A 25,155-nucleotide genomic window follows, 5' to 3' on the forward strand; every position below is an offset into this window, starting at 1 on the left:
GCTGCTAAGTTATAGATGATTATTAGCATTGTCAAGAGAAAGGTTGACAGTGAAGACCTGGATGACAGCAGCTGAAATTCAGTGTTTATAAATGCAAGCTAATGATCAAAGGAAAAAGAATCCTGATTATGCATGCATAACAATGAGCCCTGAAGAAGCCATTACTATTCAGGAGAGATCTTGGAATCTTTATGGAAAGTTTTTGGGTGTGTCCACATTAGTATTTTATTTTGGATCAGTTGTGTGCTTTTGAAGTGAATCTCCCTGTGATCCCCGTTTACCGCAGCTCTGTTGGCATCACAGAACTGTCTTGGAGACCAGTGACCACACTCCCTTCAGATGAAACTAGACAAGAAGATGTGTTGCAGCTCCTAAAGGGTGTCCGGTCCATGGGACCAGATTAGTGCTTATCAGAGGTAAACCTCAGGCAAACAGAATTTTGTGTGTTATTAAAAAAGCAATTGAGAATGAAACAGAAGATGATGATCATCATCATGTTGCTGGGGAATACTGTTGTGCTTCCACATCTGCAGTACTGCACCCATTTCAAGAAGAACACCGAGGTAGAAGTAATGCAGAGAAAGGCCAACAGGGTGTTGCACGGTATGGAATGGCTGTCAGTGAAGAGACACCTCATAATAACTTTCTGGCTGGCAGAAGAACTGATCAAGGAAGATATGAATGGTATGGAAAAGACAAATGGGGGATGATTAGTTAATTCTGCGCTGAATGCTATTTCTCATTGCGCAAGAAAAGGCATGCTGCAAATGAAATGATTAGGCAAATGAAGTACTTCTTCACAGTATTTAAATCTTGGAACTCGCCGCCATGGGATGTTGTGGAAGTCAGAACTGTAAATGGTTTCAAAGAATGGTAAAACAGCTTCTTGAAGGACAGATCTCTTTATACCTTTCTGCACAAAAAAAAATCTTTAAACTGTTAATCACCAGAACCTAGGGGTATAGAGCAAGGGCAGCCCTTACTCTACAGATGCTGTTTACTAAGCACCCAGTACTAATTTCTACTAGATTATACAACATAGTGAGCTAAATGGACCTTTAGTCTGACCTCGTATGGCAGTTCTTAGTTTTGTACTTACTACAGTCATTAAACAAACATAGGTATTGACTAAGATGTTGATACGGTCTGCAGGGATCACAAACATACTTGCCTTACAAGTTGTATTCTGGTATTCTAATTCCTAATCACTGTCAATTAGTATCCTTGCAAAGTAAAGGACAAATCAGAATAGTGGGTTCAGATTCCAACACACAAAAAGTCAGTTTCTGTTTCAGAGACCTCACAATCTAGACTTCTAACAAGATGCAACAGGTGGTAGAAGCAAACAAAAAAAGCAGAAGAAGGAAGAAGGTGATGAAGTAACATTGGATCAAACATGCATAATAAAAATGAAGTTTTGGCTCATTGCTGTAGCCCTGGCTAGTAACTGGGGTAAAAGGGATGAAGGTAAACTAGAAAACATTTGAGTAAATATATGGAATGAGGCAAATGATTAAGTCAGTAATATTAGAAAGTTATATTAATGTAATAAAATGTTTCTAATGAACAAACCCAGCTTTCTCCTACTTCTATGAGAAAAGCATTTCAGCATCTAAAAGGGTTTATCCACAGCCTTTCTATATTTACATTTTTTTATGGTCTTCATAGGCTTCCTTAACGCTGTACAGGGTTGTTAATACACATTTATCAATCTTGAAAGGCCTTTCCTGAATATACGTTAAAAAGCCACTAACTTTTAACAAACGCATCAAGTTGCCATCATGTTGGGGTTTTTTCCAGAAATCATATTTACTAAACAGTCTAATTTCTAACTAACCAGCTCAACTTGTCAATTTCTTTCACACATACAAAATTTACTTTTTTTTACATCACCTTGCAGTCACTGCAATGAGTAGCGCTATTGTAAACTGTTCTCAGATGTCAGGCGAACTACAAAGGAGAGGGCTTTGCTAACGTATCTTATTAGTCGTAGTAATAGAAGAGATACTACAGAATAGTTTTTTTAAAAAAATACTTTTTTTAAAGGTTTTTTGAAAGACAAAAACTTGTTTGTCTATGCTAATGGATATTCCTTTAAATGTTACGCAGTTGAAATTTGCTCTAATAGTATTTTTGAAACCACTAAATCATTTCCCTTTTTGGAGAAGGGACTGTTTTGCAAAATATAAAAGCACATTATCACATTAATACACCTGATGAGTTTGTCTTTCATAAATCTTTTTGTGATAGGTTTCAGGTGTTTTAGCACAGGAAATCTGACAGGAAAGGTGCAGGGGAATTGCTGCTAAATATGGTTCACGTGGAAAGAAAATGCACGGTAGTGCTTGCTAGGCTCCTAAATGGAGCCTGAGACTTAGACTGCAGAGATGTTGATCACAAAGTTTTCTGGTGATTAATGTAAGGGAGGAATAGTGGACTCCAGTGCAAATGCGAGCGCATGAATTTAGGATGACAGAGCATGAGAAGACCTTCGTGGATGAGAATTGATTGAACTTACCTCTACCTAAGCAGAGGAAGTTGCAACCTTTTAGGTTTAGCAATGGTACAATGTAACAGTATAGCTTCAAATTAAATCAGAGTGTGATTAAGTATCAAAATCCATACAAGGAGGATGATGGAAACTTTCTGGATCTCAAATTATGCACTAGGAATTATAGGGAAAACTGCATTTATGTACTAAAATGCCTTCACGTGACTCAAGGGGAAATAGCCCAGAAGTTCTTGAAGGGGTAAAGAGTGGCTGATGATGAGCAATTAAAACTTGGTGATTCGACTGCAGTAACTGGAAGCAAGACTGTAATAGGGTCCGGGTGCACAAACTCAAGCTTGTCACAATCCAAAAATATGAAAAGTTGAAAAGCAGCTTCCACTCCTGTGTAATTAAACATTGCCACTGGTTCATCATTTTCATCTGTGCTGAAAAGTCAGAACTGATGTACTGTAACAGTCAAAAAAGGAGATGGTAGGAGGTGATGAGGCATCAGACAACAGATTAAAGGGGGAGTGCCAAGGTGGCCTTGTCATCTCTCCCTGCTGACTGAGGCCTATGCAAGGAGTATGTTGTACAGCATTTATTAAGTGGATCAAGATAACAAAAATTCCAAGCTCCAAGGAAGACATGCTCCTCTTTTTTTTTTTTTTTTTTTTTTCATTGTACTTGTCACAAGCTTTGGATTATTATTTTCATCCATCTCTCATTATACTGATAGAACACTGAAGAACAGCATGGCTCAGCACATGGACTGCCTGATGTAGCTTATAATCTCGTATGAACTGTTCTTGCTGCCTCAGAAAGTTTCAAGGACTGGCTAAAAGAATTGGTGGAAGACTGCTGCTTCTTCCAATTGAATAGCGCGGCCCCTAGCTTGGTCATGAGCGCCACAAAAGATGCCGCATCTTTTTCCTGGATTGTTTGACCATCCTACACATTGGCTTTCTGACATGACATTACTTACGGTATTTCTAGTGAGTGCCGGTGATACCACATTTCTCGCCCTTAGAAGTAGTATCAAGTATTGCAGTGTGTGCATGGTTACCGCTTATTGACAAGCTACAGTGGGCAGTGATTTGAATTGTTCTGCAGCTGTGCTGCTGTTATTTTTTGTGCTTCATCCGCTCATATCAAATACCACTGACAACCTGCCCTGTTCAGAAGAGAAAGGCAAGTCTCCTTTTAATGTGAACTGGACCTTCTATTTGTACCATGACAGATGCAGTTTTCCTCTGCAGCTATTAACTGCTGCTCTTGTAGCCTATTTAGTATAAAGGGAAAAAAAGTCTTGCTTACTGGTCAATTAAGATGTGTAAACTACTCTTTTATTTAGGAGATGTAATCTGCATTACTGTTACATCTTAGAGTATCTGCCCTTTGATTTTCTATGGTCTGTTTCAAGATATGTGTCCAAAGTACTGTTGACAAACCAAGGACAGCATTCTATAATGCTGCTTAACCTGCAAGCCACAAGGCAGAATTCCTTGGGTAACTGAAATAATTTCTGTCTTAACATAATGCTTTCTGTAAAATTTTTAGATTCCTTTATTAATTCTAGGGTTTTGTGCAGCTCAGAACAGCTCTAGCAGAACTGTCCCTAAACATCTTTCTTTCTTTGTGTCCAGCTGCTATTGCTCCTATTTCCACCAAAAGGCAGCCATTCTAAGATCACAAGCATCTCCAGTAATCAAAAGTTGCAGTCCAGTGGCAGTTGGTCTTTCAAAGTGCAGGGTTACATGCCGAGGATGTTGTTTAAAACTGAGAATCACAAAGGTATGTTTTGGATGTGTATTTTAATGCATACACTTTTACAGGCATCGAAGGGATATCTGGGGATTGCCTACAGATATTTAGTATTTGATATATCACTTATTCAAGATTTGGAAAGTACTTGAGTAGTAAGCCTCAGGGTTAGCAGAGGAACTGCGTGATAAGCCTTAGATCTCACAGAAGAACTGATAGAAAGACCTACCTTTTCATTCCCCCTCTGATTATACAGCAGTGTAATAGGGCTTTGCAGCGACAAACGCAGTGTAACTGGGGGAGACAGAGGCTAAACCAAGGATGGTTTACAGTCACTTCTCTGGGTGTGGGTTTTTTTTCTTTCTAAGTGACTAGTCTTCAGCTCCATTTCTGAGAAGGTTACTTGAACCTCTGACTCAAACAGAGACATCTCTGAATGGGGTAAACCAGTAGCACTTCTGGGACAGAAACTGCAGACTGTTAGGAGCATGTTCCCCTTTGCAAACATGGTGGCAGCTGCTTTCGATCTGTGGTTTCTTGCTGCTATTGTGTGAGGGAATCACACTCTCTGAGTTTCAAGAGCCACAACAGAGAGTAAGTAAAGCTGTGGCTCATTTAGGACTGGGTGTTATTTTAATGAGCTTAATAAATCCTATATAGGACTGAGAGTTTCTTTAGAGTTGCCAGTCCTGCAAAGCGGCGCTCTCAGGCTGACCTTTAAGTCATATACACTATAGAGCTCTGAAAAGCTGCACCAGTTCTATGCTGCACCCATTTCAGTAACATCAGCATCCCTAGTGCAAGTAGCTCACCTGCTTTAGCAGCCTTTTTTGGCATCAAGTTGATCTGACTTCTCTGAACAGAGGTTAAATGACATGGTGCCGCAAATGGCTCCCACTGCCCTGGGTCACCATGTTTGCAGCTGTGCACAGAAGTCTGGGAGGTCCATACTCATACAGAAAAAAACGGATTTGCTTGGTGAAATAAGAACTCACGGAAGCTAAGGAGTTGGCATTTTTGTCAACCAGACTCATCACATGATTAAAGCTGAAACATTCATGAATGTTAATATTGTTCTTGTAAACCACGAATGGCAAAGATTCGTTTCATGTGCAGAAGGGACACTGACCTTCAAAGGGCAAAATTCAGTGCAGCACCATTTATCTCATTTCTAGCAAAGCAGGGTGGAAGGAGATCTCCCAAGTTATTAATTCTACAGTCGTGGCTATCAACTCCTCATCAGCCACGTCATATAATCACTGTCATCAAAAGAAATGGATGTCTGTAACGGATTCAGTCTGACAATAAGCAGTGTTCTCACCCTGTCCTCCTAAAGTTAAAGGTTGCTTCTGGAAACTATTTCTAACACCTATGTCCCATAGTGGTTAGGACTGAAAATGCACTGGAGGAAAGACTCAGTCAGCCAGCAAACTCTCAGGCCTTCTCTGCAGAAAAAACATTCACCATAGAAACCTAAAAATTACTCAGAGCGATGAACTGGCATAATTTTAAAAATACTATCACACCTATTATCTGGCTACAGTGCAGTTTTATTAATGGGCATATATCGTAAATTATATATTCTTGGACAGTCTATTTTGGAATCCTTAAACTGTAAAAGTACTTCTATAAAATTATTCCAGTGCGCTTAAGTTCCGAAAGCTGATAAATATGGTAGATATACCAAGAAAATTAAAAGCCCTAGGGCTAAATATTTTTATAAAAGTCATTTTAAAAACAGAACTTCAACTAACCAAGTTGACCTTGCTCGTTACAGTCCTGGAGGTTTGGTTGTGCATAGCTATGATATAGCACTGCTTAAATAATGTATCAGAATCTACCAGTGGTGTAATGCTTTGTGACTTCTGTTAAGACAAAATCTATAGCTTTTGACTCAGATGGTTAGGGTAATGTCTGATGTGCTAGGTTCTGCTTTCACTTGCAGGAACATAGTTTAGGTATATTAAAAATATTAATGCTATCCTACTATTCGGTAAAACTATCTTTCCCTTCCTTTTTTATGAAGCCTTTTGAAAAGGTTTTCAGATATTTAAAACCAAAGGATACCTGAGGGTCTGGCCCTTAAGTGAAAATATTCACAACTTGCTGGAATGCTCATAGTGCAGAAGGCTGTGGCTCTTTCAGGAAAATGAAGGCATCCTAGAACATGACAGGGTTGCTGTACCTTTCCTTATGATAGATCTATGCTGCTCATTTTTGTGTGTGTGTAGCTCAAGAAAGTAGTAAATCTCCCATGCGACATACAGATAAGGCAGTCACGCTACCAGCAGGGACACAGAATGTAAGCAATATGTACAGTGATTTCAAGATCATTCCTAATCCCAAACTGCTTGTTCCACTCGAAGGCGCTAAGGCACTTCTGTGTGCTCAGCCCTGCTCCATGCTCTTCCCATCCCACCCCCTCGTGCTGCTAGTGGAATTTGCAGGATGTTGCTGGCTTTGTCTTTGGAAAGTCCTTTGGCAGCCCTGCAGCCCCACCGCCCATCTCCGGCTCTCTGGTACCCGGCTGCCTGGAGAGTAAGACAGGTTGTCCACAGCTGAGTCCACGGAAAGCTTTGCTTCAAAATTAACCACAATATGTACAACTTTCATGTAGGCTACAAAAGTATTACAAGGACAGGGAAGTGTAGCTTATGTACTTAAATCAGTGAATGAAAATCTCACTCCTACTCAGCTGCCCTGGACCACTGAGCTCATGTACCACTAATGCAAACTGCTGACTGAATTTACCCCACGGAGTTCCCTGATCTCTGAAATGCAGAACTGCGTTATTTTAGTAGGAATTGATTCACTAGTCATGAATTTCATTTGAGAAAATCATGTAATTTTGGGTTCACTGTCTGCTCTAAAGTGACAGCAGTTCTTTTACATACCCCAACAGTCTCAACAAATTATTTAGTAAGTTTGAGGTTGAGAAGAAAATACAGTTACTTCTTCATTTCCCACAAGGCAGTTTATGCTGAATCACTTGTGCCTAGTGAATGGTTTCTCAGGTCAGCAAAGTTAACTCCTTTCTTGGTTTTGGGCACATGCATCCAAAAGATACCGATCCTTTGGAGAGAAAGACTTGAATGTACTTTATTATGGTAAAAACATATACAAACCAGTAAACTCAAAGTATTTAAACTCTTCCTTTACATTTGGTTAGCACTTTATATGTCTGCTTTCAGAACATTCCTGAATGTTCTGTTTTAATTTGCTTTATTAGTATTTTTGAATTCATAGCATGTGGTTTAAAAAAACGCAAATGCTGAAAAATTTATTTTTTTAAAGGTAGAATATTATTTTTTTACAGCATGTGTAACTTCCATATATGACTTCTTTTTAAAGTTTTGTACTTGTACAGTATTATTACTCTAAATAAATTCAAATAAATACTTAGCACTTGAATTTTTCACAAACAATAGAGGATGTTGTTGTCCTGTTTCAGAAAGGGCACAGATTTATGCGGATGTAAAGCAGTTTGGAGACAGATGTGGGTAATTATATAGTTGTATGCAGTGATCCAGTATAGCACAAGGAAAGACTGTTCTTTTTGTCCATATGACTGAACACAGGGGTACAGATTTAAGACAATAAGTAGTAAACTTTTTGCATAGCAGGAATAAAACTGAGGCACAGAACTGAACACTGCACAACTTCCTTACATCTAGTTTTTCGTTCTGCTCTAGTCAAAATTGTGCCACCTTTAAAAGATGCATTATTTTTCTAAGCAATAAACCAAAGAAAATAAGTGACTTACATTCGTCTGGTGAATGCGGTTGTTATAGTTCTGCACTTCATAAAAACGTTCTCCCTGAAAATGATATGAAAAAACGTGAATTCAAACTTTCAAACACAAGTGATGAACCCTAACACTTAGGATGAAGTTTTAGAATATGGCTTCTGTAGCAGCTACAAATTTTAGACACAGCCATCACATTAGCACCCAAATTTTACAAAACTTAAATATGGAGACCATCTGTTCAGTAAGCTGCAATCTACTTAGCTAATTTCATTTTCCAAACCTTAAATCCTGCAAACAGATATAAAAGGCACCAGTGGCTGGAAGTTTACCCTTCATAAAGTAGAAACGAGATGCACTTTTTAACATTAAGGTTATAGCACAGTGCTATTTATAGCACTGAGAAAGACTCACTAACAGCAATGGTGCACTTTCTGTGAATCACTTCAAATTAAGATGCAATGATCTTCTAATAGGTGTGGTTTAACTAAATCGGAATTTGGGGCCTGGTGTGGAACTGCTGAATGAGAAACATGCCTGTGTAACCCAAGACATGCTAGATGGATATAATTGTCCATTCTGGCCTTCCAATCTGCGAATCTGAGCCTGTAAGTAATGTCAAGAAAGACAAACAAGCCTGGGCCACGATACTGGAAAGGAACATACGTTCCTCATAAATGGAAGTGGCGCTGGTACTTCTTCGGGTGCCATAGTAATAAAACTTACTCTAGATCTGTATTCTAGTTTTATTCTAATTTTTTTTCAAAATGTTATCAAGACACTAAAAAGTTTTAGAGCCACAGAACAATTATTTGTCAAATGGGTGACACTGAAAGAAATTTTGTCGTATCCTATGTCATTCACCCTAGAAGGTCACTTTTAGTTTACTAGTTTTGTATTTTTCATTTTTAGACTATACTATGCAATAAACACCTAAAATGCTAGAAAGCTCAAGCTCAAACATGCAGTCTCTTTCACCATTATTATTAGAACATCTGATGAACAGGATCTTACTAGCTTTTTATTTTAAACAGTGGTTAAAAATCTATAGTTTTGAGAAAGGCATGGGGATGAACTGTTCGAGAATGAGTTCTAGTGTGTGAGTGCGTATCACTCATGTAGTAGTACTTTTCAGTACTTTTTACTGTTACAAATAAATTATTTCAGACTCTAATTCTTTAGAATTATAAATTTTCTCACTGTACAGGCAGTGTATTTAGATTATCATTGGATGCCATTCATTGAACAAAGCCCACAGTTACTTACCTAACTAGATCTCATGTTCCTGACTTATGGGTCCTGTAACTAGACAGGCATTAGACAGGGGAAAGAACCTAGATCCTAAAATACTAACTCTAGGGTAGAAGAAAGCCTAAAAAATGTCTTTGCTCTCTAAATGTCTACCATAAAAAACCTGAAGCCAAATAGCTTTTTATGTTGAAGAAAAAATGCAATTATGTTCCTTACGCAATGCTGAAGTAGCTTATTTATTAACTTGGACAGGGCTCTCCATTGCTAATACGTATAGTATTATGAAGTGTTTAAAAAATAAGAAAGTACATCATCAAACAACTGAAAGTGGAAAATTTCAGACGTTTTCATTATCTTGAATAAAACATACTTGATATTATATGGCCATCAGAGGAATTTACTAAACACCTCAGAGTGCTCATCTGAGTAAGGAGAATTTCCAACAAGTAGGAGATGTACAGGTGGTTCATGTACTTTGTTCTCCCTTACCGTCATCTTCAGAAGACTTGCCATTTAGAGAGAAACTGAAGAACGATCCATTCATTTTCCCCCAGTGGCTGTCATCTAACTAGCATATATCCTTGCATGTGTTGTAAAATACTTGATTTCCTTTAGAAGTAATTCACAGGTGTGAACTTGCCTCTTAAAATCTGCACTGTTTGAAATTGTGTGCATTAAAGGAATCAACAAGGCACAAATTGTAAAGATACTGTAGCATACAGTACTGCATGTGTTGTATTTGCCCTGTACTGCACGGTGCCTATTCTGAATACCGCATGTGGCGTTCAGCAGCGAAGGGCAAGGTCTTTCCCAGAATGACGTTGAATTTCTCTACTGCAAAACTAACATATTTGTCTTTCGGGTGCACTAAGCAGTCATTAGCCCTTACCTGACACACACTCTATACTAGATTTTGGTATTAACATATTCTGACCATTTAATTGTAAGAACAAGTAAAACATTATGGCACACTACATATTAAAGGAAAGTGCTCGCTGCTCCAAACTCTACCTGTTACACTGTTAAATAATAGTAATGATCATTAGTATCCATTTAGTAGGATAGATTTGCATGGTGCTTTGTAACTATGAAAATAACATTTCAGAGTAGTAATTGGAGAAGTACATACTCTCTAGGGAAATTCTCTGATTATTTAAAGGCAAATTGTCAGGTTTTTTAAATCCTTCTTTCATGACCGCCTGAAGTTTCTTGGTTTTTTAGAATTAAAGTAAAACCTTTAACCACGTGAATATCTTCTTGAAACCTTCAAAGCATCAAGACATAAAATAGTTCCTTATTATTATTATCTAGAAGGCAAGTTCAGTTGCATTCTAGATACCCTATTAATCCCTAAAAAGTTAATATCCCTAAAAATAGTCCAAAAGGATGAGGTTTATGTTCCTTCATTAGGCTACAGCTGGCAAGCACAATAAAAGTAATATTTATGAGTATTTCTGTTGAAGTAGTAAGACTATAACACTCCTCCATCATGTGTATTACTATTTATTTCTATGTTATTTTTTTCTATGTATGCCTTTGTACACAGCTGCTCTTTGGGGAAAAAGAAAGGTGGAAGTGTGATCAGAAAATGATTATGTAATTCCAGAGCCACCTAATCCAGGTGGATACTTTTTCCCAGCACAAGGAAATGTGTATTCAGCTTAGGAGTCTCTTACCCCTCCCTAGCATGCTAGGAACCTCTCTGTCTTGTCGGGACATTATACTGCAGAATCTGCTACAGAACTGCTAAATACAAGCAGCAGCTAGCGCAAATACTAAATGCAGATATACAGCACAAGTTAGTCTTGCAGTTTTTTCCTATTTTTATATTGCTCACTTGGCTTCAAAACACATTTGCTTCATCAAAATTTTCATTTTGGAGACTGCTGTACATAAAAATTATTTCAATGCACCTTTCCCATCTTCAACACCAGGTCTGAAATCACTTTACAGACAGGGTGTTCTTTTCAGATAAGGCACATAAAAATGAAGAGAACAGCTGAGGTGGTGAGAACTAGAAACAGAAACTCAGACTTTGAAGCCCCATCTAAGCATCCTGTCCTGTGGACCATTCTGTTACTCTTTTAGCACAAACCTCCAGGATAGGTACAAGAACTACAAGTACATTTTTATTAGCATGTTTCCTCTTATCTTTGTGGTAAATGTATGCTGAGTTAGCCATCTTATCCCTGTCTTTAATTCCTTCATATTGGATGAAGAACAACTCCATAGCTGCTATCATGGAGCATACACCAGCTGGTTCGTACCAGTTCATATAATGGTTCATACCCCAACTTGTCACATGCCTTGCTCTGCTTATACCATAAATACTGAATGTTCATAGAAGCACTGAAAATACGCTGAATAATCACTTCACAATGTATCTCATATCAAAAAACGTCCATTTGATGACTAAGACAATCTTTTTAACCTTGTGATTGGCTGACCTTGGTCATCCAACCCCTCTCTCCCTTGTACATCTCAGAGAGTAGATTGCTCTTGCCCTATGACCTGAAAGTCAAGAAACCCTGACGGTATCGGGACAAGGAAAGAAGGAAATTCAGTACTGCTTGTGGGAAGCTCCCTTCCAGCTGCCTGGCAAATCTAAGCTCAGCTTAATTCAGTCAGTTCATACACCCACTTCCACAGATTGCATAGAGCTCGGTTTTCCAAATGGAGCTGCTTTTGCAAGTGGGAAAGAATTAATAAAGATTTTTTAGTAAATATTTTAGGCACAAGTTACGCATCGTAGAATCATAGAATAATGGTGATTGGAAGGGACTTTTGGAGATCACCTGATCCAACCCCTGGCTTAAAGCAGCACCAACTTAATTAGGTTAGTCAGGGTTTTGTTAAGTAAGGTTCTGAGTGTCTCCAAGGGTAGATATTCCACAGCCTCTCTGGACACTTGTTCCAGCATTTGACTACATGTATAGTTTGTGCTAGGGATGATAGTGAGGACATCAGAAGATTATTATGGATTCCTTAGAACCAGAAGAGTAATTAGGTGAGAGATTGATAAAGGTCTCTATCAACTTATTAGCTATTTGTTAAAACTCCTGTTTGTAATTTCATAAACCATTTGCCAGTGGGATCTTAGTATTAAATGTGACTCAGAGGTTTCTTATCGTAAAGTGTGAATTTAAGGTTCCATTCGTAAAGTATCTGGAAAGCAGCATGGGTGCTGGAGCACCAATGTGTGTTGGTCTCTGCACTAACCCTCAATTAATAACAAGCAGACAGCTGCAGCCTTCCACAGCTTCAGTTTGTGACTGGCATAGTGCCATGCAGGGAAGGTACACTACCCTAGTCCCAGTAAGACAAATGTGGGGAATAAATCTCAGAAATCCTACATTTATTAAAATATAGTGCCTCATCCTACAGAGGCACATGGATCAAAGCCCTCTGCCACATCATTGCTGTAAATGCATCCAGGAGCAGCTGAGGTATTAACACAACCGCCAAGTTAGGAATCTGACTAACAAATACATGGAAAATTTCCTCAGTAATATATTCACTACTTACATATTCAATACTGCTTCGAGTACAGACATTTCTAAATGGTTCCTCAGCTTCATCAGAGTTCCAGTCTCGGTCTGATGCTTGATGCATCTGCATCACCTATCCAACAGAAAAAGAAGATAGCCATCAGCATGGAGATGCGGCACATGCTTCCACGGTAACCCTTGGAGTGATCTGGCAGGCATTTTTAGCAGGATGGCAAGATCTGTACCTGTCCACCAGAGAAACCCCAGTGTGTTCCTTGGGACCCCCCTGAAAGGAGTAATGGATTCCAGTCGATAGCAACCCCTACAACTGGAAGTACCGCCAACACTTGGCTGAAAGCCTATCATCAGGAATAAGAGCGATCTAAAAGAACTATGGATTCAACATTTAACACTTCCTTAGCTTGTGTGCATTACCAAGCTGAAACAGGACTTACTGAGGTCAAGGAATGGTGACCATCTGTTGCCAAAGTCAGCTTTCAAGAGGACTTAGAGCCTAAGGACAGCAGAAGGGCAACCTGTGGTTGTCCCCTCCGCAGCATGCTGTTCTGCTAGCAGCTCCCAGGGGACTCTGCCATTGCCAGAGGAGTTTCATGGTAGCGTGCGCCTGGAGCCTGCCGGCAGTGTGGTGTAGTCAGTCTGACTCACTGCAGCCATTTATACAAGCACAAATGTGTTAGTGCCTTTCATCCACACTGTAAGCAAACATCCTCCTCACACACAGTCCATCTAATTGCTGCAAAACACAGTCTTATGTTAAATCAATGAATATGCTCTTATGCCTTTGCATCTACGGTTTAGAGCACTGTCCCCACTTTTTAAATGCAGATTTCTAACTGGCTGCAGCTCTCAGATACCTGATTTGAAATGCATCCGCCTAATGAAGGCTTACAGCTTGCTTAACTGCCTTTACTACTGTCTTTAAGAGAGTTTGTTCCTTCCAGGCACCAGTAGTAAATTGGTTTCATACTGGACAGAATTTGGATCTCAAACACAAATCTGCAGTGGAAACCAATGCAGTAACTGAGGCCAGAATCTGGGCTACTGACCCTGCTCATCTGAATGCTATTTTTGAGGGGATATTGATGTATTATTCTTCCTTTTGGACAATTATTCCTTCACAGATAATTTTTGAAATTTCATGTGCCATTTTTCTGTGATGTTGCACTGGTATCCTGGATACTTCCTTATAAAATTCTGTGCTCCTATCATGCCATTATAGTTGCCTAAAGCATGTTTCTTTATTCTTTTTTTCTGCTCTACCTTTCTTTTTGGCTCGTTCCCATATTCTGCCATCACATTAGCTTCATTTGTGTAACCAAGAAAATGAAGAATTCTACTGAATTCTGAAAGAAACCTTTGTGTTTCATGACTTCTCTTATTATCCCACTACTTTACAAACTGCTACTTCAGCTTTTCACTTAAAGGATCACCCCTCAACCTTCTATATTGTAAAAAGTTACCTATTTTTAGCCCTTTCCTTCTAAAACCTATCCCTGCGTGGTATTATTCACAAATTTGACTGTTACTACCTTTGCTATATGGATGCTCCAAACCAATTGCTTCCTATTCTAGTTTGGATAGAAAGCATGAAATGGATATAGGATTTATCCTTCTGACATTTCCTTATCCCTGTCCAGGCATTAATGTAACACAGCGAGTTCATTTTCTTCTCCCTCCTCTCAGTGGTGCGGGAGAGATTACCATCCTTCTTCACGTTCGGAGCGTGTAAGCTGGGAATTCTTTCTGACTTGCTGCTCTGTCAAATGTGTATTGATCATTTCAAAAATACTTGCATCTCCCTGTGTTACAGTAGCTAGAAAACACATAACTTTCACCGGAGATTCTTCACATACCATACCCAAAAATTGCTATTCCACATCCCTTATCTTGGAGTAACTACCTAATACATGCTGTAATTGTCCATTTGTCCTGTTTTCTAATACAGAGCCTTACTTTTATCAAGCTATCGTTTCAATCCAGGGCAGGCTCCTTGAAAATACCTGCAAAGCCATTACATTGTCCTCTTGCAAAGACCCCTGTAAAACTGAGTGCAAAGACTTTGTTAAGGAGAGCTGTTGTACAATGGCCACTTAGGCTGACCATTAGCGCCTTGTTAGCCCTCTGAGTGGGCTGTATCCGCCTGGATCTCCCTGGCCTGTAAGCTTTGCAAAGCCAGCGAGCTGCCCTCGGACAGTTCTCAGTTGTCACGCTAAGTTGGTAAAGCCTCTCTGAACAGCTGAAAGCTCGTGCTTACATAGCAATCCTAAGTCCTCAGCACCCAGGGAAACCACCAAGTGACGAACAGCTCCCCAAAACCTAGGCTTGCACTCTTTCTGTTCAAGTTTACCACTTTGCTGTAAAAGGGTTAAGCAAATATTTTTCTACCTACCACACAAGAACATGTGGTTTATTTTATGACAGTTGTACCAGTAGCATTTGTAAAGCAATGAGTCACTGAGTGGTAGTTCAGCAGAGTAATTCAAATATTTATTTATACTGTATTATAGCTGAACCTTTGTATTTTTTTAATGTGGAATCTTCACTTCTGGCTAAGCTTTGGGATGGATGTAAAAGTGTTGCACTGAAGTCCTGGCCTTAAGTTGAATCTGAATGAGGCCCATATGGTGGAGAAAAAGACTGAGGGCAGTGTACAACAGAACACAAAATAAGCTAGAACTGAACAAGGTAAACAGGAACAAACTGTAAATGAACGTAAAAGAAAACAGCAGGTTTTTTCCTAATGATTTCAGGTGCAGCTTTTATGTAAATTAGTAATTGCTTCCCACATTTCTGGACTTGCTTTAATGTTGGTGAAAATCACCTTTAGTGATAGTCATATTTTTATTTATTCACTACTGCTTACACATTTCACATCTGTTTGGAAACATGAGTATTTTTAACAAATTCCAGGGCAGTTTTACTAAAAGAACTGTGATATGTTCCCATAAACACTGGTTTGCTTAGAAGCCTCTTCAAGTCCTGCTCCCATTCCTATAAACTGCTTTTAAAATAAAAGTAAAAAACCTCACGGTTTAAGTCCCGGGGACTCCCACTTTGATTTTACTTGCATCTAAGTAAAGGGGGAATAACTGCTGAATTGCAGTACTGTGAAGGAAGCATAGGCAGAATCAGGTCCTTAACAGGTTGTGCTGAACTTTGCTTTTCTGATAAACATACATGTTTCCCCTACACATTCTTTCAGACAGTATAAAATTCAGACAGTATAAAATTCAGATTCAAACTGGAGAATCCCATTGAACTGAGCCGAGAAACACGTGAGGAAGAAGTCCATGGTATTAGAAAGCTGAGAGCCATACATGTGTCCAAAACAGCCAGCTCTTTGTAGAGCTCAGCAAAATATTTTGTCTCCTTGAATTTAGATTTCTCGTTCATCTTTTAGTCTTCTGTGCTTGTCACAGAGACAGACTGTACAAGTACAGTTCTGCTTACAGCAAACTTCATGCATGTGTCAATTCTCTTAGATTAGCAGCATACACTAACTGTGTTTTTAAATTTCGCTTATGATAGTAAATAGGAATAGCATTTATTTTTTACTTTCTTGGTCGACAAACCAAGAAAATTTCTGTTGTTTCTAAATTTAAACTGTGCATTATAATGTGCAAAACAAATCTAGCAGTATAGTAAAATCTACCAGCTGTACTTTAGTACTGAAATAAAAGTAAGCATTCATCATCAAATTCGAATGTTTGAGAGAGCATTCTAACAGATTCATTCTGAAATAAGTGGCACTAGCAAGTTTGTAGAGGGTGTGTGGAGACCTGACCACTTTTTAACATAAAGGACACCAAGAATTTGGTATGCCCTGCTTCTTGCTTTCCTTTCCTTACGGAATATCAGCATGGAAATATAATAACGAACTGGTTTATTTTACAAAAGAAACCACAGATTTGATAAATGAAATGCATCATTATGCTTTAAAATCAATAGACCCCACCCCGTGTTCTTTGGATTTCCACATAAGTTGTACGTGTTGATTAATGTTTGTAAGTGAAAGGGTTAAACCATGTACGGAGGAACAGCCCTAAAGAGATGGCTCCCACATTGCATTCCCAGCTCTTTTGATGACAGGGGTGCACACGTGGACTGCAAAGGGAAAAATCCTGTGCTTCCTCTGTATAAAGAACATTGTCAAGATTACTTTAACCCACTGCTAAAGAATGCCTTTTTTAGTGCGGATTTCTTGCACCTTTGAAAACTGCCTTGCTTTCCAAATGAAAACCTAAAATATTTTTTACAAAATGGTTACATTGAAGAATGAACAGCTGTTTGCTATGCAACCTATCAGCAATGAGCCTGGGGAAGAAATATGTTCTGTATTATGAACATAGCCAATATGAAAGTGTTTATATGATGTAATTGCCTACAATGACGGGGACTATACATGTTGACCAAGAAGTCCCTTCCCCCTATGTCATCTTGTCAATTTTCCTTTTCCAGCCCTTTCCCAAGGGACAGTATCAGTCTATACAAAAATGCCCTTCTTCCAGTGCAAGATTCTTGTGTCTACTAGTATTATTATTCCAGTTTGCTCCAAAACCCACAATGATTGAGGCGCTTCCACCACAGGTATTATTTACATACATACACTTAAATATCCTAATAAAAGTTAGTTATTTAGATTACATCTTTAAATCTATAGCAAGAGAGGGAAATGGCTTTAACAGAGTCCTGACCAGGTGAAAGCTGCTGTAAACAAAATGGGAGAAGGGCACAAAACCAGGTTCTGTTAGTAGAATCAGCAACAGGGACAGATGACATCAAGGGGAAAACACAGCCCTCGTGTGGAACCAGGCAGTTGATGTGGCATCAGGGCAGTTTTCAGCTAGTAAGGAACAACAGAGACCAGACCAGAATTCCAGGTTCAATGAGACTGAATTTCAGAGAAAGGCGGGACTTCCAAGAAAAATGATGTGAGGTCATTAGAGATGAGTCTACACGGAAGCTGCGGCTGGCTCTTTTTCTGCAAGCTTTCAGCTAGGGCTTCATTTGATCTGGACTGCTAATAAAGGCAAGCTCCTTCTTCCAGAAGACTCCTTACACAAAGAGGAAATCACGTTGCTTGCCTAAGCGCCTCAACTGAATCTTTCAGTTTCTTTAAAACACCTGAATGCCAGAGAAGGTAACTAGCAGTGTGTACTCATGCAGGCAAAATGCTGCGTCCGGAGAAGTCTCAGGAATGTGAAAACACCACTTTTAGCAGTAGTTTCTAATTGCCACGTCACTACTGTAACATACAACTAACTTGCAGTGGTTTCTGGGTTTCTACATAAACCTGGACCATGGAGTCATGTAGCTGGAAGCCTCTACAGCGTTGCTGCCTATCAGGAGCGGAAGATCAAAGATCCAGCCTTACGTACAGTGAGCAGCAGGAGCTTTTACAGCACGCAGTTGTTCTGTTGTAAGTCTTCGCAGTTGTTCTGTTGTAAGTCTTCGTATGTATGTGTTGGAGGACGTACACCTAATGCGGTGGTTTGCAACCATGCGTAATATAAGGCTTGATGAGCTTTTTCCAGTGAAAATGCGGAACTTTGGGGATTTCCCTAGCAAGTTTAAGACCTCTTTTGATTCTAAGAAGGTTGTAGAAAATTAAAAATCTATATGCTTAAGAAGAGAAAAAAGGAACTGAATAAAAAGCAGTGTCTTCTTGACATTAATGGGGTGTTCACTGAAATTCCTGCGAAGATGTCATTTGATGTTTTCCCTGTGAATAGTTCAGATGAGGAATGTCTTCTCTTTCATTTTTATTACTATCTAGCCCTTTCACTTTCATTTTGACCTTCCAGGTAACTACACAAATTTGCTGCTGGGAGGGGGTGGGTGTCACTAGCTGGCACATTGATTGGCCCTACGTTTTAAACTGTGGGTCAGATTCTGAAGAGAGACCCAGCATCCATTCCAGTATTATTTTTCTAATGTGAATACTGACTGCTTCACAAGATACAGTGCCATATTTTTTGTACATCTGGAACAAATGCTCCAATTACCAGATTTTGAGAATTTAAATACAAATAGAAGAGGAACACAAATAACTTACAAATGCAAGCAAGCAAGAGTGTTGCAACTAATGAGACACATTATTTCTAAGCAGAGGTAACAAAAAGGAGGAAGTTAGGGCAGTCATGAATTTTTAGAAGACAGACATGTTGAATCAGATGGCCTTTATCTCTCTCAGAAATCTTACTGCCTTTCTTTCCTTGGCACTTCCTTCAAATACCCTTCCAACACCCTGAGGCACAACATGGGACAAAGGCCTCCAATGAAAAAAACACATAAACCAGTGCAAGTCCTGTAATTTATAGTAATGAAAAGCAGTTTTTCTAGTGTATGTCATGAAATCAGTCTGCTGCCCTGTACAGTACACTAACAGAGACCATCTGAGCATCACAGATTACAGTTTAAATTGTTTACATAGGTGCACATGGCAAGAAGAGGAGATGACATGTACTTATTTTGGAAATCACTAAGTAGACAGGCAGTCCTCCAAACCTTTCTGGAGGTTAACTGATCTCCTGGAAGCTGTCTTCTAGGAACGTAAGGATTTTTATTTATGCTCTTTAGAACTGTGAACTGTAAGATACGCTGTTCTGACTTTACAGTTATACCTGTAGAAAAAATTCAATAGGAATTACCCTCTTTTAACTTAGCCTAGGTGGACGGTTGTTTGGTGTTTTGGTGGGTTTTGTAGGGTTTTTTTATAAGTGGACGGTAACACTGCACTGTTAAATGAGTGATTTTGACCCTGAATCTTCTGTGAAGGAAGATGTGTATTGTACCTGCATATATAAGCACAACACTAAGTTTATTAAGCTCTACATATTTGTACTGTAATTGATTATTATTTTTTTTTATTTCACATTGTTCAGAATACAATTATTTTTCTTTTTTAAAAAATAGGCTTTTATTATGATTTTCATCCTAGTTTGTGCAGCTGTGTATAGAGCTAGGTTTAAGGCTAGTTGGAAGATAAAAACTGTGTTTGTTGCAAGTGCATTTGCACAGATGCCATGGTCTCATTCTATCGGTTCTCTTTAAACACATTTATATGGTGATATATCAGCACCTCAACTCATCCGAAATTAGACAAGAGGGGCATATAGAAAGAATGTAGAAAAAAGGCAAGTAATGGTGTATGTCAATCCTAACACTCTCTTAACTGTTGATACACCTGCAAACTTTGTTTGCAGTCATTTCACTTTTAATAAATTTAATTACTTAGTTTTCCAAACCAAATATAGTGAATTCAAGGATGTGGCAAACTGCATCTACTAAGGTCACTTTTGGAAGATGTCATTCGGTTCTTGTTAAAGGCAGAACTGAGGGGACAAATGGAAAATCAGACATTGAAACCATAGATATTTTTCTGCATATTCTCAGGACTGTGTTTTGCTTATTCTAGGGAAGGAATGAAAGTATTATTTCTATTAATCACTAGCTGTCACAGAAATATTTCTCATTAAGAAAGCTCATATGAATCTGTGTAACCTTAAGTAAATGCGAAATATTATTACTTTATATACTACCCGTTAAAACAAATATTCATCATTAAAAAAACAAAGTAGTGATGTTTGTTATTACTGTGGACTGTGAATAGAAGGAGACTGGGACAGAAAGTACCAGGTGTGGGTAAAACCCTGATATTTATGCCTACACTGAAGCACTTCACTGTATGTGGTGAAGGAGCACAGTGGCACTTTGCGGGGAATAAGTATCAGTGAAGAACTTAAAGCCCCGAGAAAGAAAAGGGACCATGTTGAGAGGTCAAGTACATTCGATGCTACCCTCAAATGCATTCAGTAATGAACAATGAGGCAGTAATGAGGATGAGGCAAATATCTACTCAGACTTTTTATGCATCATTAGTCAAGACAGTGGGTATGATGGCTGAACCAAAATACTCAAGGAAAACAACTAATTTTGGATCAAGCCACATTTTTTTCATTTTCTCCCCAGCAAAACAATAAATTGAAAAGAGGGTTGACCAGAAACAAAACATTGTCTTCAGCTTATTTAGTCCCTCTTCATTTTAGTTTTGCTACATAAATTAGAAGTGAAACATTGACAGTTTTGTTCTGAAAATCTTGTAATGAAAAGCTTAGTCTCTCCTAAATATATTTCCTTTCTGAACGTTTTTTCTAAAACCATTTATGAAATTTGACCCAATTTCATAAATACTTTTATTCTCCCTTCATGATGTGTTGAACTGGTTAATCACATTCTCCATTGCCAGTATTTTGTTTCCCGGGAATAAAGACCACTCATGTTTTTATCCTCTTAATTGAAATGCGTAATGCCTCATCACCAAAATATTTGAATGTTTTCCATATTAAAAAAACGCTCTCCACAAAACCTCTTCCCTTCACTTTTCCTGCATGTAGTAGAACAACAATGCGAAAATGAGAAATCAGTATAGTTAAATTTAAAGATATGTGCATGAGTGACAAAAGCTGAGGTTGAAGAGATGGTTTTTGTACATGGTTCTGAGAATGGCAAAGTATTTGTCCTTCCTCAGGTTCTTCCTTCACTGAGCAGGTGGAGGAATGCAACTGGTGTAATCCCTCAAAAGGAAGACAAATTACTCCAAGGTAGCATCAGCCTGACACAGTCTGTGTTCCAAGTCCAAATTCCTGAATGAAAACGGGAGGGGAAGGCATGTATTGTTTAGCTACTACAGACGGAATAGCACTAAACCAAATTCTCTACAGTAATGATAGCTGTGGTCTACTGAATTTAGCAGCAATTTCTTTTTTTCCTCAGGACACATACATATATATGTGTGTGTGTGTATATATATACGTATGTTTTGCTCCTTGGTAGAGTAAGCTGCAGTAATTAAAGCAACAAATCCACCAACAATCCACACACCTCTACAGAGTTCCATGGTTCAAATGTACAGTCTTTCTGGCTAGCCCCAGACGGGAGGATGAGAAGTATTTTAAAGCCAGAGATAATTTGGATAGCTGCTCTCTATAAAGTCAACAAAATCATAAGTCTATTAGTTTGACATTTGAAAGCCACACACCCCAAATGAAGACCAAAAAAAAAAAAAAAAAAAAAAAAAAAAAAGCTGGTCGGTTGTTTGTTTTTGGTTTTTTTTGTGAGGACTTTTCCCTCTTTTTAGACAAACGATTTCAGACTTGCCTGGACTGAGCTGCAGCTAATTGTTTTGCCATGCTGAGCAATCCTGAAGGGGACTGTGCTAAATTCAGAGTAAAGAGGATGCCTTGTTTTGCTTCTCTGGTGGTTCTATGCAGATATTTGATAAGACAAAGCACAGGAACGAGCTGTTTGGGATGCTGCAGTCGAGTGCCCTGGAGATGGAGTAAAGCTGTCCACTATGACTTAGACACAGATATCTTAGCACAGTTCCCACATAAATGAATTGAGATAGAAGTATAATGTTTAGTTGCTAATTACATTTAGACTCCTTTGGGGAACCCACCAAGATTTCTATGAATGTACAGTTCCAGCCAGTGAGCAGACAGAATTAATCCATTGGTTTGCTCTAACAGGGGACCTAAAAAGAACAATTACTTACACTGCTGTGATTGCCCTTCTTCAAGGTTAAATTCTCCATACAGATTCCACTGTTGTTCACATCAGATGATTTTTATTTGAAGAGCCCTGAAAGCTATTACATTAGCTATCCACTTATTTATTTTTGCTAAATTAACAATAGTGCTTTTGGTTAATGATAACGATTTTTATTTTTTTCATTGGTGGCATCTTTATCCTTTATAAGCCACATTTTAAAAATATAAAAACATTAAAAAAATCGGAAAATAAAACTTGGGAGAGACTTCAAAAGGTTTTCTCATCATAACCCGATTTTCCAGCAATGACTTTTGATGACAGATGTTTGTCTAACAAAACCTGTTTGTTCTAAAAACCCTCCATACCTGCCACACATTACCTATTCCAATGCTTAATTCTTACTGCCTTTACAACATTTTTCTTAATGACTTGATCTGAATTTCACTTGATGCAATTTAAACTCATGATGTGCGTCCCCTGATTGTGCTTGGGTTTTCATACGCCGTCTCCTTCTAGTTGAGACGCTGCCAGTGCTGAGACAGCACAAAGATTTCTTCAGTTGTACCGTCCATTTTCCACAACAGCATGATACTGTTAATTCTCATTCAGTTTGTAGTCCCAATACAGTCCCTTATCCCTTGGTGCGGAAATGTGCCTTAAACTGACATTCTCTGGCATAGGTTCATCAAATTCATTACTTCTGCGTAAGAATCCTGCCTTTATGCCTTTCGTTTCCTTTTTTTTAATTAGTGCACTCGCAATTTTTGTGTATTTACTCAAATACTGCATTCATATACATATACATGTACAAATATACATATTTGTAAGTTGGAAGTAGCAAAGTGGATGCACACTAATGCAAGTAAGATCTCTGGTGTGAAATACTGTCATTTGTTATAGTGAGTTCTCTGTTCAAGAGAGTTTCCAAGACATGAAGAAATATGGGGATGTTCATAGGGAAACCATGTGTGGATTGAGGAGAATGATCAGGAACTGACGATGTAGCAAAAGATGCAATATTTAGCTCTTTCAGACAAGAGGTAGCTGAGGAATGTAACAGTAATAATCTCGTTTTGCAACCTGATTCTCAAAAAAATCATACATTCATTAACACTATGGCTATTGCAGGTTCCCCGATTAGACTTGACCAGGTGTTTATGTCTCTTCCTAATGTTTTCAGAAGGGGAAATGGCCTTGCTGTCAAAATACCGCGTTCCTCTCCTGCACCGCCAGGTCTGTTCATGGGAATTTTTTGTCGAACAGACACATGTAACACTGATTCCTAAACGTTACGTCAAGCAGTTTGTACACACATCAAGTAGGTTCTCCTCAGCAGTCAGCATGGTCTATATACATCCAATGGGACTGCATCCTATGAAAATAAGGTAAATTTAAATCTGTAAAATAGATTGCCACATTTTGGCTAGCTTGGTTAGGCTTTCCATGTCAGTGCATATTTTAGGCATTGTATTTCAGGAGAATCTTACTAATACTAAGGTGCCTTTACAGTGTCAGGGAGGCCTTCCTAGCTGTAAATGAAGAACATAATTTTCATGACCAAACTATTTTTCTTTCTAATACAGTATTTTTGTTTTTTTCTTTTAGGTAGAGAGGATTGTAGACAAAAGGAAGAACAAGAAGGGCAAATGGGAATATCTCATCAGGTGGAAAGGGTACGGAAGCAATGAAGACACCTGGGAACCTGAACATCATCTATTACATTGTGAGGAATTTATTGATGAGTTCAATGGACTACATGTTACTAGAGAAAAGCGATCGAGACATGGGAAACAGGCCAGCGCTCCAAAATTTTTGCGGGAAAGCCGAGGGACATCTGTTGAGAAAATGTCACATAGACCTTCTGAATCTGGGAAGTCTAAAGGGTCAACACACAAAAGAAAGAGAATTAATCCATCTCTTCAAAAACAGAAAAGAGGATACGCAGCAAAGCCAGCATCTGCTAATGACAGGGCTGCTAAAACTGTGACTTACCGAACTACTCCCAGCGGTTTACAGATCATGCCACTGAAAAAGCCACATAATGGTCTGCAGAATGGAGATGGCAGTCATGAAAAAGATTCTAGGCATTTTGGGAATGGCTCACAACAGCAAAACGTGGATTTAAATGATCACGAAGGAGAACAAAATTTGCCCAGTGTGTTGGAAGTTAGTAATGATTCACCTGTTGTGAATGGAATTGGTATGTGATTTAAACAGCTACGGTCTTTCGGGGGGCGGGGGGGGGGTTGTGTTTAATTGCGGCAACTGCAAATAGAGAGGCCACTCATGGAAAAATCATTGTCACGCTCCACAAGTGATATGGAGAGAGCGTGAGGTTTCACACTCTTTCCAAATGTGTTATACCATTTTTTTATCAGTTGGCTGCCCTCCTTCTATTTCCCAAGGAGTGACATGAAGCAGTGGGGTTTGTTACCTGCCTTTGCAGTATAAAGTCCTTGTGAGGAAATGATGACAAGGCACCGAGTAGGAATGACAGCTGAGATATGTATAATACTGCAGCTTTGATTTTGCGTATGACCAAGTCACAAATCACTTCTCAGTTACTTGTGGGCTCAGACCCAGTGGTCTAGAAAGATCAGGATGATTTTAAAAGCAAAATCCATACTGCTGTTGCTAAAGTATCCTAGTGGAATGGCTGAATACCATTCCAGTTCCTCAGTATTAATGCTCGTCATATTCAGGAGTACTCAGAACTGCCAGGTCCTTGTCTCTGACTGTGACTGGATACATCAGTAGTTGCAAGACATACTTGATGGGAAGTTACAAACAGCCTCAAAATAAACAAGAAGAAAGAGGAGACATTTCTTTCTGATCCTCATAGT

At 38.8% G+C, this 25,155-nt stretch overlaps 1 protein-coding gene and 1 long non-coding RNA gene across 5 annotated transcripts in view; one reads left to right on the forward strand and one right to left on the reverse strand.

Moving 5' to 3' along the window:
- Positions 1 to 25,155, forward strand: part of CDYL2 (chromodomain Y like 2) — a 62,038-nt gene that overhangs the window by 8,782 nt on the left and 28,101 nt on the right. For all 3 annotated transcript variants that reach the window (XM_055726622.1, XM_055726621.1, XM_027802951.2), the window contains exon 2: positions 23,918 to 24,512. In XM_055726622.1, coding sequence (XP_055582597.1) covers positions 23,918 to 24,512 — 595 coding nt within the window. The remainder of the gene's footprint in view (positions 1 to 23,917; positions 24,513 to 25,155) is intronic.
- The window catches only part of LOC114015436 (uncharacterized), a 95,989-nt gene that overhangs the window by 3,723 nt on the left and 67,111 nt on the right, over positions 1 to 25,155 (reverse strand). For both annotated transcript variants that reach the window (XR_003559353.2, XR_003559354.2), the window contains one exon: positions 12,777 to 12,872. This is a non-coding gene — a long non-coding RNA (uncharacterized LOC114015436). The remainder of the gene's footprint in view (positions 1 to 12,776; positions 12,873 to 25,155) is intronic.

Source organism: Falco cherrug, chromosome 14 (genome assembly GCF_023634085.1).
Source record: "Falco cherrug isolate bFalChe1 chromosome 14, bFalChe1.pri, whole genome shotgun sequence".
Lineage (NCBI taxonomy): Eukaryota > Metazoa > Chordata > Aves > Falconiformes > Falconidae > Falco > Falco cherrug.